Consider the following 17256-nt stretch of genomic DNA (forward strand, 5'->3'; position numbering starts at 1 on the left):
ATTATGGCATTTCTGTGGCTAAAGGCTGCAGTCTGGCAGAAGTCTGTTGGATTGTGGCGTTTCTGTGGCTAAAGGCTGCAGTGTTTCATGGAAATTATCCAGCAGATCGTCCGGTTTTCTAGGCCTCGCTAAATTATTGATTGTGGAGAATCTGGACCGCCGGGACATCAAAATCTGCAATAATAGCTGTGTTTAAAAGGTTTTACATGTAAGGTACAGCAGAAGATATTTGTATTGAAATACACATACATATACAGGCTGATATACAGTCAGGGCCAAAGACAGACACATACAGGCTGATATACAGCCACTCCTTCAGTTTCCTTTACATTAGTTGCAGCCAGACCAGGAGACTGCACACCGCTGCCACTCAGCTATTCACCTCTCCTGGGTTTAGCGCTATCTCTCTCTCTATTCACCTCTCCTGGGTTTAGCGCTATCTCTCTCTCTATTCACCTCTCCTGGGTTTAGCGCTATCTCTCTCTCTATTCACCTCTCCTGGGTTTAGCGCTATCTCTCTCTCTATTCACCTCTCCTGGGTTTAGCGCTATCTCTCTCTCTATTCACCTCTCCTGGGTTTAGTGCTAACTCTCTCTCTCTATTCACCTCTCCTGGTTTTAGCGCTATCTCTCTCTATTCACCTCTCCTGGTTTTAGCGCTAACTCTCTCTCTCTATTCACCTCTCCTGGGTTTAGCGCTATCTCTCTCTCTATTCACCTCTCCTGGGTTTAGTGCTAACTCTCTCTCTCTATTCACCTCTCCTGGTTTTAGCGCTATCTCTCTCTATTCACCTCTCCTGGTTTTAGCGCTAACTCTCTCTCTCTATTCACCTCTCCTGGGTTTAGCGCTATCTCTCTCTATTCACTTCTCCTGGGTTTAGTGCTAACTCTCTCTCTCTATTCACCTCTCCTGGTTTTAGCGCTATCTCTCTCTATTCACCTCTCCTGGGTTTAGTGCTAACTCTCTCTCTCTATTCACCTCTCCTGGTTTTAGCGCTATCTCTCTCTATTCACCTCTCCTGGGTTTAGTGCTAACTCTCTCTCTCTATTCACCTCTCCTGGGTTTAGCGCTATCTTTCTCTATTCACCTCTCCTGGTTTTAGCGCTATCTCTCTCTATTCACCTCTCCTGGTTTTAGCGCTAACTCTCTCTCTATTCACCTCTCCTGGGTTTAGCGCTAACTCTCTCTATTCACCTCTCCTGGTTTTAGCTCTATCTCTCTCTATTCACCTCTCCTGGGTTTAGCACTAGCTCTCTCTCTCTATTCCCCTATCCAGGGTTTAGCGCAAGCTCTCTCTCTTGTTCAGCTTTCTTGTGCTAAGCGCTAGCTCTCTTTAGTAGTAGTGTGTAGCCTCACAGGCAATCGCCTCCGAGGAATGTACACGCTTGACTGCTGGAGCTTGAGCTGGCATTTCCAAGCAAACATTTCTGGTTTAAATACATTTTGCTCTTTGTTTCTCCTTGCTGGGCTGAGACACTGCAAGGGCATCCTTTTCCCCTCCTGACAGTGAGTCTGCAGACAGCCTGCAGTCCTTCTGCAAGCCAGGCATGTCTCACAGGACATCAGCCATCTTCATCATCGCCATTATTACTGTTTGTCTCACAGCCCAGGACGTCTTTGAGACCCTGCTAAAGGTGAGCTTGTGCTCAATCAATGCTAATTCATAAACCCAGGAACCGCTCTCTGGCCCAATGTCGTGGAAAGACTCCCATGAAGGTCAACAAGCAGGAAGTTTCTCATTTAGAGATGGGTGCTGAGTGAAAGAGACAGTATATCCAGACAGCACTAAAGACTGATTAGATGGTCAGATTCAGGAATCAAGGTTAGTGTCCATACTCGTCTGGTAAATGACACAGCATGTTCAACAGGAGCCGTGACTCACGAGTCTGGTTTAGTGACTCACTCCAGGGATGGACTAATCTGCAGCACAGTGCTCCCATGGCTGTACTGGATCTCCAGAGGGAAGAGGACCACAGACTGTGCTGTCTTCCAGGAGAAATGTTCCGTCTGAGTGGCCAAGCCCAGCCCTATAATGGTAAAAGTCATTAAGTAATTTAGTATGCTAACACAGCAGAGCTGTGCCAACTGCTTCCTAATAGACACAAGAGCTGGCTCTGTACCTGATCCTACTGCTTCATATTCTTCCTCTGGACTTATGGAGGATAGACACACACACACACACACACACACACATGCACACAGACACACATGCATGCACACACACACACGAACACACACACACGACCACAGACACAAATACGTGCACACAGACACACAGACATGGACAGGGCCGATGATCTTATAGAATAGAACAGCTCCTCTCTGCTCATTTTTGCTTAGCTTTGTAATCTGATATGATCTATAAATAAAATTCACATTAGTCGTTTGGTGACATGGACAGGAAAAAATGTTATTTACAAAAGCAGCTAGGCCAGAACATTGTGTGTTTGTATGTGCACAAACTGTTTTAGGAAAAACATGTGAATGTTAACCGCACACAGGCCTCCAGGAGAATGAGAGGATCTCCTGCACTGCCACCCAGTCTCAAACTCAAGGAGTTCCTCACCCAGTCTAACACTCAAGGAGTTCCTCACCCGGTCTCAAACTCAAGGAGTTCCTCACCCAGTCTAACACTCAAGGAGTTCCTCTCCCGGTCTAACACTCAAGGAGTTCCTCACCCGGTCTCAAACTCAAGGAGTTCCTCACCCAGTCTAACACTCAGGGAGTTCCTCACCAGGTCTAACACTCAGGTTGTTCCTCACCAGGTCTAACACTCAAAGAGTTCCTCACCCAGTCTCACATTCAGGGAGTTCCTCACCCAGTCTCAAACTCAAGGAGTTCCTCACCCAGTCTAACACTCAGGGAGTTCCTCACCCGGTCTAACACTCAAGGAGTTCCTCACCCGGTCTCAAACTCAAGGAGTTCCTCACCCAGTCTAACATTCAGGGAGTTCCTCACCAGGTCTAACACTCAGAGTTCCTCACCCGGTCTAACACTCAGGGAGTTCCTCACCCGGTCTAACACTCAGGGAGTTCCTCACCCGGTCTAACACTCAGGGAGTTCCTCACCAGGTCTAACACTCAGGGAGAGTTCCACACTCATTCTGCTGATCGACTTGATTTTTCCCATCTTTGCTAACTCTCCACTTACAGCGCTGAGCTAATGCTGACCATAGAACTGGGAGGAAGAGATGCACGCAAATGGAAGCGCACCACACACACACACACACACACACACACACTTGCCTCACACACTCACACCACACACACTCACACCACACACACACTTGCCCCACACACACACACACTCAGACACACACACGCACACACTCACACCACACACACACACACACACACACACACACACCACACACACACTCACAGCACACACACACACACACATACACACACACACACACTCGCCCCACACACACTCACAGCACACACACACACACTCTCACACACACACACACACACACACACTCACACACACACACACACACACCCTCCATGGTGTGACAGACGGCTCTGCAGGCCGTAAGGCGGGAAGCTGAGGAGCCATTACGGCTCTGACTGGGGCTCCTGCTTCACACTGAGCGATGCCTCTCACATTACCGCAAGTGATGAGCACTGAAGGCCTCTTTTCCTTTCTGTTTTTTTCATAGCAATAGTTGAGAATGTGCTGGATGAATTTGATTGGATAGAGACACAAGGGCCAATGTCATTGACAACAGTGGTATGACCCTGGCAGACCTGGGTCTCACATCAACACTGCCAAGCCACTGCCATCTGATTAGAAAACAGAAGATAACCTGCTACTTTTCTTACAATGTGACACATTCAACGTGTCTTTTAATTGCTGTGAAGGTACAATGTCCATCTCAGCTGTTTAAATGTCTACTAACATCCAGTAAATAGACATTATCTTTAGATTTCTGCAAATGTACTTTCTATATCGGACACTCAACAGCAACTCTACCAAACAGGCACATCCAAAATGCCACAGTCTTTTGGTGAGAACTGTGCCTTAAGAAAGCCTACATTAGCGGCTTTGTTAAATGCTATTTTTCTTGTAAAACAGACTCTTTCAATGTACAATTAACATACATATATAAATATATATATATATATTATTATATATAAATATAAATAATTTCAAATAAATAACAAAATTAACACAGAAACAAAGAAGTTAAATATGATGGTGCTCTGAGGAAATAGTATTTTCTGCTATGAAAAAAAACATCTCACTGGGTTCTAACTGGCAGTGATTTCAATGTAAACTGTCACTGCCTGTTAATATGTCAGTAGTTAACTAGGCTTCTACATCAACGTCTACACGCACACACACGCACACACACACACACACACACACACACACACACACACACACACACACACCCTGAGAGCCCCCACATTCTGCCAGGGAGAAATGTCCCGAATTGGAAAGACAAGCTAAGCTTGAGTAAACTCTGATTCGATTCTGCTCTGACTGACACCATGAATGCACAGCTACGGAACATAAATAAATAAATAAATAAAATATAAAATACTCTGTTTTCCACTGAGATTCTAACCAATCAGAGGCTCCAAACGGGCAGCGATGCACTCTGACTCCACTCTGTCACAACCAATCACAGCCAAACATTTGTCAGTGTTATTGAATGAAGTTACCAAATAATGAAAAACAAAATAGTTTCATTGGTTGAAGGGTTTCCAATAAATACAAATATGGTTCTTCAGTCTTACTTGACTCACGTTTTTGTATTGGAAAAGAGGCAATGAAAGCCAATGGGATTCCGACACTAAAGCAGAAGGATCACTGTTTATCTATTTATGCTCGCATCTATCCAGATATCTATTTTTCTGCAAAAACACCCTTCAGCAAAGCATTGTGAATGGTTTTGTTGGAAATATCCTTGTATTCTCTTTCATTTGTCTGAAAAAATATTAGTGTAAAGCCGCTTATGTAGAAGGATCATTGGAGGTTGCTGTTTATTTATTTATTTATTTATTTATTTATTTATTTATGTATGAATTCAAGTCCTAAAATATTTTCCTACCAATGAAGTAGGAACTGCAGAGATTTTTGTATAATCTAAATAGGTAACACAATACCGATGATGACAATAATATTTTCTGCAACAGGAGCTGATGCAATCCAGCTACTTTTAACCTTGTAGAAACCAAAACAAACAGAGAACACATGAGGACAGGGAAAAAACAGACTGAACTGCTAATCAGCACAACAAATCTGAAGACAAATAAGCGTAAATGAATTAAATAAAATAGTATTAGAACCAGAGCATTAATATAAAATAAGCAAAACAATGTCTTTTTTTAAATATGTGCAAGAATCAGCTGTGTCATGCTTCGAACAGAATTATGGCAGGTTACTTTTAACAATTTAAATACTTCTAATTTCTGTAAGGAAGACACATGCCAAGTAGACAACTGATAAAAGTTATCCTATCATTAAGAAATCATCATATCTGATACAAAATATAATTCCTCCCAGTCCGTAATTGGAAGTATTCTCGAAACTCTTCAATTTGTGACTCCAGTGGGTTTATGATGTCATTCGCAGAATATTGCAAACCGCACTGGAAGCACTAAAGAAGCCACAACTTTCTCAGAATCCGTCATTTCATTATGAAACACGGCGATTGAGAAGTGCTATCAGCCACCTTCAGGACATTTGAGGTACTGCACGCTGTGGTCAAATGAGCCTTTAGAATCTTCTGTAGCAATACGGGACATACAGAACTGATCTCAAAGGGAACGTACAACAAGCGCCTTCTCAAACAAAACCTAGAACACGGGTCAAAGAACAGAAAGGGAAGGAAAACCCCCCATACTGTACGGAATAGAGACAATATTGGAGGAGTCATATGCTCAGATGTTGATAGGAGGGCGTACTTACAGATCACAGTGTACACTTTGCATTCATGCATGAACTCTTCATACCATATTTGTTGTCAGAAAAGAGAAAAACAAAATCATCCTATGTGATGCCAGTCAGCATTAAGCACCAGCCTGATCAAAGATTTGCCATGACGACTTAAAATATTCTATTCTACAATATACTCTCATTGAGCAATTTATTAGGTAGACCTGTACACAAGCTTTTTTGCAGCTCCAGTTTGCAGAGAATGGTGCGAAGAACAGAAAACATCAAGTGAGCAGCTGTTCTGTGGGCAGAAACGCCTTGTTAATGAGAGAGGTCAGAGGATAAGGGCCAGACTGGTCGAAGCTGACAGGAAGGTGATAGTAATGCAACTAACCACACATTACAACAGTGGTATGCAGGAGAGCATCTCTGAACACACAACACATCAAACCACCAAGTGGATAGCCTACAGCAGCAGAAGACCAATAATTCTAAAATAGAAGTCTAATAAATACCTAATAAAGTGGGTGTATAATCTACAATATGCTGACAACATGTATTGCACTTTTTTTTTTATCCATCTGTAAAAATGCCTGGGAAATGAAATTGAAATGTAAGTTGCATGCTGTACCAGTCTTACTCTCGACACATTTGGTGTTTGCACAAGTAATGTGAATTTACTGGTAACAAAACAGTATTCTATATCACCACTGCATTTTCAAAGAATTAAATTGAGAATTGAATTATATATGTATATGCGTTTTCTTCTAAAAAGAAAAATACAATTTAGACTTAGGCCTGGATATTCAGTCATCTTTGGGGAAAAATATCCAGGTTCCATTTCGCGAGCGTGTGGGGCTCTTTTAATGAGAGCTTCTGGCTCCATCGCTTATCGTCACAGCGAGTCCCATTATTTTACTGGCAGCATCCCGGTCCTACCGGACAAACAGTCCGTGTTTGCTCATGATCCACCGCACCTGCCCGCCACCTGCCCACTCACTCGCACCCGCGCGCGTGTGCCTTTTGTTCGGGGAAGCACCGAATTCTGTGTGGGGAGGGAGCGTACCTGTTTGTTTGAGGAACGTTTCATTATCTGAGCACAAAGGACAAATCCTTTTTCAAATCTTTCCATGTTGTAACCGCGTCGCGTAAAGCACTGTTTTAGTAATCTGCAGGGAATGCATCGACTTTAGTTTGGAATCGGAAAGGTGGATGTTGGAAGTAACAATGATTGCACAGATTAAATAAATATTCAATATGTATTTCAATCTGTTGAAAGCACTTTCGAGCTTTAATTATATTTACCTTTTCTGTCTGCTGTGAAAACACACATAGGCAGAGTAGTAGGAACAACGTAATAACTGCTACTCCAGTGTTTGAAAAACATTGCATATGCAAATGAACTATTTATACGCCTTTGTACAAAAGGTGTAGACGGTTAAGATATTTCAAATTAATGCAAGATTGCACAGTCCTGACTCTTATCTCCTTCACAGAGTCTGTGTTTCTAGTGCATTTAAATTAAATACTGAACATAAATAGCACATAGTATTTCTTGTCCAGCAAACACACAAGGAAATCCAAAGAGAAATAAATACAGAACGAAGTAGCAAAATAATGGCCCTTATAGGCTACTATAGGCCTACTCCCAAGCTTATGAACATATACCTATATTGTGGCCGTTGTAAAATGTACTCATGTCGTATTTATGGTACACTCAGAAATGTATTTAAAGGTTTTGTTCTAAGTGTTTTGTGAGTGCCACGTGCTAGAGACATGCAGCATGGCTAAAGCCCAACGCTGCAGTTCATAGACTCTTCAGGCATGAGTAAGTATTTAAATATAGTGAGTTTGAGAAGAGAGTGTTAGTACAGTTGGAGGGGTTTTACTGTGGGATTATAATATTGTGATTGCTGTCTGCATTCTGGCCGCTCGGGCTATGTGACATTGACACAGTGAAATCCAGGCAAGTTCCATCGCTCAGTCAAACATTCACTTCATTCTAACACCGCTGCAATTGTACGGGGCATAAGACACCACAGAAACCAAAATGCTAGTCTGTAGTGTAGGCTAATTCGTAGAATTTTCGCACTGTGCTCCCTTTTTTAATCCAACCCCCTGCAACTGTTGCTGTAGACTAGCCTATCCAAATACGTTTGCCTTACATTAATACGTGTTGACCAATTGTTAAGAGGAAACATATTTGTGTTAATGAAGATGAACGTGGATTGTGTGATTTCACATTATTGATAAATTATTATAACAATAAGTTAAGTAGCTGTGCATGACCACTTCGCGGACACCTTTTACCCCTTTGTTCGGTCTTTCGCTGTTCTCAGTCGTGTTCTTTAGTTGTAGGATTTTGAAACCAGCTTCAAAAGTAAGTTATCCAGTTTACAGTATATAGGCTATTTTCCTAGGATTTCATTAACCTACACAACACTGACACGAGGTCTTAAAATGCCCAGAATATCCTTGAAGCCTTGAGGCGGTCGGTTCGCGATCGCGTTCATTTACTTTATCCAATACAATTGCATTTGACCGTAGCCTGGCTACTGTACAAATTCAATTTTAAATAGGGCTACCAATGACGTCTCAATCGTACGTAAGGTCTTTGTCGGAGACAATAATAAAGTTACAACATCTGTTAAAGCAGAATACATTTTGTTTACTATAATATTCTCAGGACAGTAAAATGATTGATTCATAGTATAGAAAACGCATATCTTACGCAGTAGCCTACCATCAGTAGGCTATAAGATTCAGATATCAGATGTCGCATCCGGAAATGTTAGACATTCAAATTCTATTTGATATTTTAAATTCCACATCAGTGTCTAGCAATGATATTCGCATTTCAGTAGAATAACGTCCCAAAGCCAACAGGTTCGTTTCCCACTCCGCGACACTATGTATGCCTTTATAAACTAGGCAAGATTCATAACTGCCATAGAGAGCCAATAGCTCCAACACGGTAAACACAGACCGAATAAAAGCATGGGACAATTCAGGTAATCTGCAAATCGCGACGCACTACAAGATTGAAGTGATATTTAAATGTGAAGTGAATAGATTGCGTAAATAATTACATTTGCAATTCAATGGCGTTTTTTCATCTAAATACAACAGGCTACTTGATCTATTTGTTGCGCTTTTTTTGCTCGAAGTAAATATGAACTCCTTAGTTAACAATTAACGAAAACAAATCTTTGTGTACAAAAAAGGTAGCCTAATAACCTGATTGAAGGGTCATTGAAAGTTGGTAGTCTAATGATAAAAAACCATCAAAATCAAACATCAAACCTGGTCAACTGTAGTTTATGTCCCAGCACTCATGTGCTGTCACCCCTATAAAATAAATAAACACAGCTTTCAAGAAAATATTATTAAAGCCTTACCTTCAACAACCAGCCCAAAGAACAAAGTGATGCCTCTTAAAAATAAACCAAACGCTTTCCCCATATTTATAATTCATAGGTTCGAGTCTCGAGGCGGGAAAGTAAAGACAGTTCGTTATATAGGATCGTATTTATCAGATGTTTCGGGAAAAGTCGCCAGGTTTTCTGTCTATTCTGTCTGAAGTAGTCCCCTCAGATTGAGCGTCCCATTGCGAGGTGGTCAGTGCAGCGCGTACTCGCCGGGCTGCTGTGGCGGCCGGCGCAGGGGGAGGTTCAAATGAAACTAACACTGCAGTGTATTCCCCGGTCCTGATGGTGGAGCTCCGAAAGAGCGATCCTGCACGCAAAGAAGTAATGACAGAAAATAGATTTTTATCAAGCCGGAGAAGAAGAATGAGACGCTGCATCGCACGCCATTTAAAAATGTCACATGTAGGCCAAGTTATAACCTAGATTCTGACGTTTTGCAATAGCCTACTTACCTAGAATTCAGAGTCCTACATCAGTCATCTGCTGTAAGAAAAAAATCACACCGACTAGTCTAATTATACAGTCCCCTCCAAAAGTATTGGAACAGCAAGGCCAATATACATAAAATATGATAAAAAGATGAACATGAGACAGAATTTCAGCTTTTATTTCCTGGTATTGGTAGATGTGTCAAACTACTGAGAACACAGCACCTTTGGTATCAGACCACCACATTTTTAGGTGAGAAAAAGTGAAGAGAGGAATTGCATCAACAAACACCCTCAAACCACAACATGCACTGTTTTGGAAAGTTTACTGTCTTTTTTTCTTAGTATTCTAGTAAGAAAATGATCGCCAAACAGGTGACTTTATGTAATGCTGACTTTAGTGTGCTGCACAAGACTATTTAAATGTTTTGTCTTTTTGAAGTTTTCACTTTAGCTAACCAACTATATTATGAGCAAGCAACTTATTTGGCTATGAAACTAGCTGGCTATATAGCTAAGATATGATAGTGTACCACAAATGATGCAACTGCAACTTACAGTTTGAGACAAATAAAGGTCTAGCTAAACATGCATGATAGAACACGTAAAGGAACATATAGCTGCCCAAATTGCACTCCAGACAAGCGATCCCTGAAACTCTGTATACTATTGCTTATTATACAAGCGAAGAATACATATCCAGTTATAAAACGATACCAGTTCATTATCGGTAGCAACAAGCAAATGAGCTATTAGTTAGCTTGCCAAACTGGTATTGTTTTATAACTAGATATGTAGTCTTTGCTTGGATAATAAGCAATAGTACACAGAGTTTCAGTGATCGCTTGTCTGGAGTGCAATTTGGGCAGCTACACACAAACAATCAGAATAAGCCCCCACACCATTGGCTGTGGCAATTAGAACCAATTTTCAACCAATGAGCCTGAATTATCGTGCAGCTGTGCAATGTTTTGGTTCAGAGTGACAGCCCGTCAACTGTATATTTTGAAACCAGAATTTAAGGACTATACACACAGGCAGAGGGTGAGTCAACATGTCAGTGAGCCTTTTTCAATGATAGGAAGGGATTTACAATGGTCTTGTAACAATGTTTTAACACAAAAATCTTACGTATTGTGCCTTTAATGTCTGGTGATCGACTTGGCCAGTCTAAAACCTTCTATTTGCAACTGTTCCAATACTTTTGGAAGGGACTGCAACCTTCTTTGCAACATATTTTGTTACACATAGCTACTGAAAAGAAAGATTGTAGGATGATGGGTTACTTAAGGAGATTCGACTCTTGGCCAAATAACAGTATTTAATTGCGCAGATCAAGCTTTATTTTGGGGATGTAGCCGACACTACTGTATCGTCCGTCTGAGAGGTACCAGCTGGAGCAGGAGCTGGCGACTGGAACCAAATCCTATTGTTAACAGTGTGAATCACAACCGCCCTAACTGAGCAATAAAGGGAAAAAAGAGCTATAATAATCCTAGGCACATACTGTATTTGCGATCTATATTTACATAGTGGGGCCTAATGCAAAAAGCTGAGAATATGCCAAGGGCTTCTGTACACACCACAGATAAGATATAGGACTACATTGTTCTTGGTTTTTTGTTTGTTTTTTAGATGGTCTATTGTATAAATGTTAGCATCAATCTAATGAATCAATTTCTAATATATAGGTATATTCTGCTCAATATTAAAAATGGTGTTCAAAAGTTTTTAAACACGCATGCACATACATAGATATGAAAGACTAAATGTGCTGTATATGAATAACAATAGCAACATAAATGCAGAAATTACCTGTATGTATGTGTCTTTCATTTTAAACACAATTAAAATTCCAGCTTTTTAAAATGAAATGTCAATGTAGGCCTACTACTGTTGTAGCCTGAGCGGAGGCAGGACACAGGGGAGGTGTTTAAACTCGCTGAATGTCAGGAGGCTGAAAATGAAGTCAGGAAAAGGAGTGGATATTCCCTCCTTATTGAGAGAGTGTGAGCGCAATGACCTTCTAGCCGTAAGTATAGCAGGTGTATAGTGGGCTGTGTTCATTGAGGCAGGAGATTGAAACTGTCTTAGGCACACCCCAGGTCCAAAGCAGCCACTTCAGGCCCAAGTTCTGTCACATATTGCCGGGTACCAGCAGAGAGAGAGAGAGAGAGAGAGAGAGAGAGAGAGAGAGAGAGAGAGAGAGAGAGAGAGAGAGAGAGAGAGAGAGAGAGAGAGAGAGAGAGAGAGAGAGAGAGAGAGAGAGAGAGAGAGAGAGAGAGAGAGAGAGAGAGAGAGAGAGAGAGAGAGAGAGAGAGAGAGAGAGACCACCAGAAACATCTACAGTTTGGCCAGGGAATCCATCTCCATCATTTTACACAGAGTTTTGGCAGACAAGTCCTTTTGTGTGTCATGGACTACTGTCTGCACTGACCAATCAGGTTCTAACAACCTCGACATAAGGAGTTGCCAGCTCGATGTAGAAGATACCTTACAGAGTTTTGTATGAATGTAGCCTGCTGGCTAATGTGTCATGTGACTCCAGCAGCACACATCCCTGCTGAACAAAACAGCTAGGTTTTAAAACAGCGGGTGACCAGTTGAGACCGGCGTCCAGCTCAACATGGTTTGACAAGCTAACACAAACTACCAGCACTAGCTGGTTGACCAGCTCATACCCAGCGAGACCAGCTTATTACCAGCTTCTCCAGCTCCAGCTGGCAGAGCTGGATTCAGAACACAGCAGGGACTGCAGGTGCTCAGCCTGACCAAAACACCCAGCCCAGTGAATGAATCCATGGGGTGAGAGACAGGATATGACATCGCACTCTATCATTCTATAGCTGATGTGTTCTCCACGTAATGACACTCAACAGGCCACTTCCTTCTTCTACATCACTTGATATAACACAGGAAATGAGCAAACCAACGCACGCACATACTAATACAGCTCCGGTTTCCCATTGTCATATGATCATACACATTTTCAGGCGCACGGTCAATGTGAATCAATACAGTGCAGAGCCCGGGAGGTTCCATGTGCTGTGGTCATGTGGAATTTTACTGCAGTCTGGGTCTTTTTATTTATTCTTGATGGTCAAAGTGATATCCAGACCAAAGTGTTCTTGCCGACAGAGGAGGGTGAATGGGTTTATGAATATGAATATCATGTAATATGGTTGCTTTCAACTCTGTCTCAGCCTGAAGCAGACTGGACATAATGTAAACATTTTGAGCTCTTTCACGGGAAACTGTATCTATTGTTGCCCAAGAAGTCTGAAAATGTCTTTGATTAAAAGGCAATAGTGAAGCCGAGACTGTTCTATTTGACATCACCCACTCCCCAAAACAACAACCCCCCCAACAGAAAAGAAGCCGGGCACCGCCAGGTGGCCCCCCATAAAAGCACTTAGGTTCAGACATTACACGGAAGAGGCACTCAGTCCTGATTGGCTCAGGACATTGTTTTACTTACTTACTACAATACAAGGACCAGCCATTGTGATGGAATATTTTGTAAAGATTATATTCAGGCATATGTGATTAATGTAAAATTAAAGCAAGCACAACAGGATGGCACAAACCATTGCCCTTTTAAAAATGTATTTATTTACTTGACACCTGACAACACTTTACAACAATGTTACATTAATTGGTATGAGCTAATGTAGTCGTACTGAGATCTGTACAGTTTTGATTGTGTATTTGTCCATCAGTTAGTTGAATGCCAATTCATATTGGAATGAAAACAAAAACAGTTAATTTATTTGTTAATGGTTAGCTAATTATATGTTTACCTTATGGTAAACACATATTTATCTAGATACTTATTTATTATGTGTTTGTTTGTTTTGTTTATCACATCTTGCTAGGTTATTCATCCAAGAAGCAATTTATTGTATTTTTAATTTTATATTGGCAAGCAGTCGCCACCACAGGGAACATGTTCTTAATGTTTTCTCATACTGCGGGTGAGCTGCCATGGGCGGGAGTGAGAATCGCGGTTGTTATGACAGCTGCCCTTCCTGACTGGAGCTCGGGCTGAACCCTATTTAAAATGGCCGCCCTATAAGAGCAGATGGCACCGGCACTGTGTTAATGAAAGTGGGAGTGGCCATGGCAACCGTCTAACGACAGACACTTTCCAGTGGTGGATCCACTCCTTCCAATTTGTTAAGTACCACTTCAGAAGATCTGATTTAATTGTCTCCATTCAACTCCCACACAACTGACACCAAATAAAACACTCCTGGGTGTACATAAATCTGACAGCCTTTTTCAACAGTGCTACCAATTTGGTAATTGTGTAGTATAATATGTTAACGATTTGAGTGTGAAAAAGATCCAGCGTGTCGTCCCATTACACGCACCTTACACTGTTTGTGTGTTGTTTACAATGTGATGAGTTCCTTTGGCACTGGTATCTGTGAGCACAGATCCTGTTAACAAGAGTAGAACTTGATAATTTGTCTTTAGTGAATAATGGGCAAGACACAACATGGAAGTGCTAACTGAAACCAGGACCTCATTTTTATAAAATAGTTTTTGATACTAATTGTGTTGTCATACTTTGATTTTACATCAGGTGGTTTTCATTTAGTGATAGCTTATTATTCATTATTCAAGTGGTACTTATACAGTACATCCCCTACTGTATATGAAAGCATGACTTACTATTGAGCCTTTATTATAATTCATAATAATTACATTTATGTCAGTTAATTTGGATGCTGATATGTAGCAGTAAACCTTGTATGGAGTCAATGCAGTATTACCAGTATATGTACTGTACATCACAAATCTCTAAAGATTCTCAAATAGCAGTCATAACGTCAGATAATCCTAAAACACTTATGACAGTCTGAAAGTATACGTGATACAGTTTATTTGTTTGTTTAATATTTTGTGCACTATTGGAGACGGCGACTTCACACTCCAGGCTAGATCTTGAGGAAGAAGCTCTTCCTGTACAGCAGGTAGGCGATGCAGACCCACAGAGACGTGCCCCACAAGCTCTGGAAGAGGGCCTCCCAGTGCTCCCCTGTGAACCTCATCTCCCAGCTGAAGGGGAAGTAGGCCCCCAGGAGAGAGTGGCCCACGTACACGAAGATGGAGTTCATCCCTGCAGACATGAAGAGAGGAGCACAGAGAGATGGAGTTAACCCCTGCAGACATGAGGAGGCGAGCACAGAGAGATGGAGTTCATCCCTGCAGACATGAAGAGATGAGCACAGAGAGATGGAGTTCATCCCCACAGACATGAAGAGACAAGCACAGAGAGATGGAGTTCACCCCTGCAGACATGAAGAGACGAGCACAGAGAGATGGAGTTCATCCCTGCAGACATGAAGAGATGAGCACAGAGAGATGGAGGTCATCCCCACAGACATGAAGAGAGGAGCAAAGGAAGGAGTTAATCAGCTCTACAGGCATTTAAAAAATGGTTTTTTTTTAAGGAGTTTATCCCTAAACACAGAATTATGAAATTCATCCCTACAGACATTAAAAGCAGAATTCAGAACTATTGGTTAATTCCTGCAGGCATTAGTGGCTGATTGCAGAATTTATTTATTAAAGAGTAGATAATGGGAGAACAGTGCCATTCTAAAAGTGTAAAATGTAATATTTAAAAGCCAAATGATATTGTGTAATAAAAATAGTACACCAGACAGCCATAAGAATAACAAAGGTCAAATGTTGCAAACACATTCAGATTTTGTATTGCTTAATAATTGTCTTTTAAATATTACCGATACATACTTTGAATGAATTTAGTGACCACTTTTGTAACTATGTATGAAGTTTTAGTCAAAATGTAATTCATAAGTGTCATAAATTGTTTCAATATTTACAAGATAATTTCATAGAAAATCTGAAACCTTATGTTGAAAAAAATACCGAAAACAACCATTAATACATTTGTAGCATAAGGTATGTCAAACATTGAAGTCGGACAGACTTTGAAGCATTGTTGCTTTTCCTGTTGTTCACTTCAATGAAGTTATGTCAGATTAAATAGATAAAATTAGTAATCCACAAGAAATCATCCCAACCTAAACCAAGCCCATAATCTCCAGCCATTGTGGGTCTTCAGAGGTAAACTCAAGGTTTTGTCTGAAGCCGATTCCCTCAAAGTCCATTACTTTAATCACATTTCCGCACAAGAAAACAGGCCTAATGCAGAACACACACATGTATGTAATGCACACTCTCACTGGCACCCTGCGTAAGTGTGCGGTTTGACAGCGCTGTTTCCCGTTGTGAGCAGCGTAAAAAGCTTCGTGATTTACGGCACGGCTTCCTGCGCCCGCTTAGCGGTCTCCGTTTCCGCCGGAGACTCGTTACTCTCGCGTTAATCGCTTCGTGTGAAAGTATTCACTCTCGCTTTTAGCGCTGAAGGAGATGTCGGGGAATAAACAGTCGTGAAATTAGCGTAAAACAATCTGAGTGTTAATACATTTCACAGAAATATTTCACTAAACCTTTCCTGTCATAACAATGCAATCTCAGTGTAATATATGCCTCTTAATGTCTGATATACTGTACACCTCTCACCTCAAATCAAAATTGCCTAGTCATCTTAAAGAATACAAAATAAATAAATGAGTAAATAATATAGAAATATTAATATAGAAACAGTTATTTATTACAATAAATAAGCAAATAACTAAACAAATAAATAAATGTCCAAAATAGTGCAACAAAGTGATTTTTCCTCCTAAATACAGGTTGCCATGTTTTATATAATTGCAGGGAACTAAAGACTTAAATACAACAATTAACTCATCTGTAATTCCCATTGAAATGACCCTTGACTGATTCAGTGGCCTCCATCTTGGCTCACCTGGATAGATGAAGGGCTGGCCCGCCCACCAGCCCTGGATGTCGATCAAGACGTACATGAGAGCCAGAAGAAGGAAGGAGGTGGAGCCCATGCAGGTGACATAAGACAGAGACCTTTACACCGGAAACAGAACAGATTAACGGGAAGTACTCACCAGGGATTGTCACAGGAAGTTCTGATGGACCTCACACTCAGGCACTGGGAAGGCTACAGGTACAGTTGATGGTACAGCCTTGGTATCCCTTAGCAATCTCTAGCTTATCTGCCCAGAAACACTGTATGGTGTTTGTTAAGTGAATAAATAAGAGTGGCCTATTTAGGAACACAAGGGTGTCTCGGTGGCGCAGCCTGCAGAGCACTGACCGCATGCTCATTGTGAGCCGCGACATCGGCGGTTCGAATCCGACCGTCTGACAATTTGTCGCATGTCTTCCCCGCTCTCTCACCCCCATTCTTCCTGTCTCTCTATACTATATACTGTCCAATAAAGCTGAAAAAGGCCTAAAAAATATCTTAAAAAAAAATTTTTTTTGGAACAAATAGCAAATATAAAGTGTTAACATTGTTTTGGGAGGATGATGATGGTTACTTATTAAGGTAATAAGTAATACTAAAACAAGAAGGCATTTCTACTTGTGTCTGTACACCCCAAACAGTAACAGCT

General features: G+C 41.2%; 2 protein-coding genes across 2 annotated transcripts in view; both read right to left on the reverse strand.

The window, feature by feature from the left end:
* ret (ret proto-oncogene receptor tyrosine kinase) overlaps positions 1-9520 on the reverse strand; it is a 44071-nt gene extending 34551 nt beyond the window's left edge. Inside the window, exon 1 of the mRNA XM_061228367.1 lies at positions 9288-9520. Within this exon, the coding sequence (XP_061084351.1) occupies positions 9288-9351 (64 nt within the window). The 5' untranslated portion in view covers positions 9352-9520. The remainder of the gene's footprint in view (positions 1-9287) is intronic.
* A 5141-nt stretch (positions 9521-14661) lies between these two features.
* si:dkey-192p21.6 (uncharacterized protein LOC565246 homolog) overlaps positions 14662-17256 on the reverse strand; it is a 59390-nt gene continuing 56795 nt past the window's right edge. The window contains exons 16-17 of the mRNA XM_061228671.1: positions 16593-16705; positions 14662-14870 (exon numbers count right to left, since the gene is read on the reverse strand). Of these exons, the coding sequence (XP_061084655.1) occupies positions 14689-14870; positions 16593-16705 (295 nt within the window). The 3' untranslated portion in view covers positions 14662-14688. The remainder of the gene's footprint in view (positions 14871-16592; positions 16706-17256) is intronic.

Source organism: Conger conger, chromosome 18 (assembly GCF_963514075.1).
Source record: "Conger conger chromosome 18, fConCon1.1, whole genome shotgun sequence".
Classification (NCBI taxonomy): Eukaryota; Metazoa; Chordata; class Actinopteri; order Anguilliformes; family Congridae; genus Conger; species Conger conger.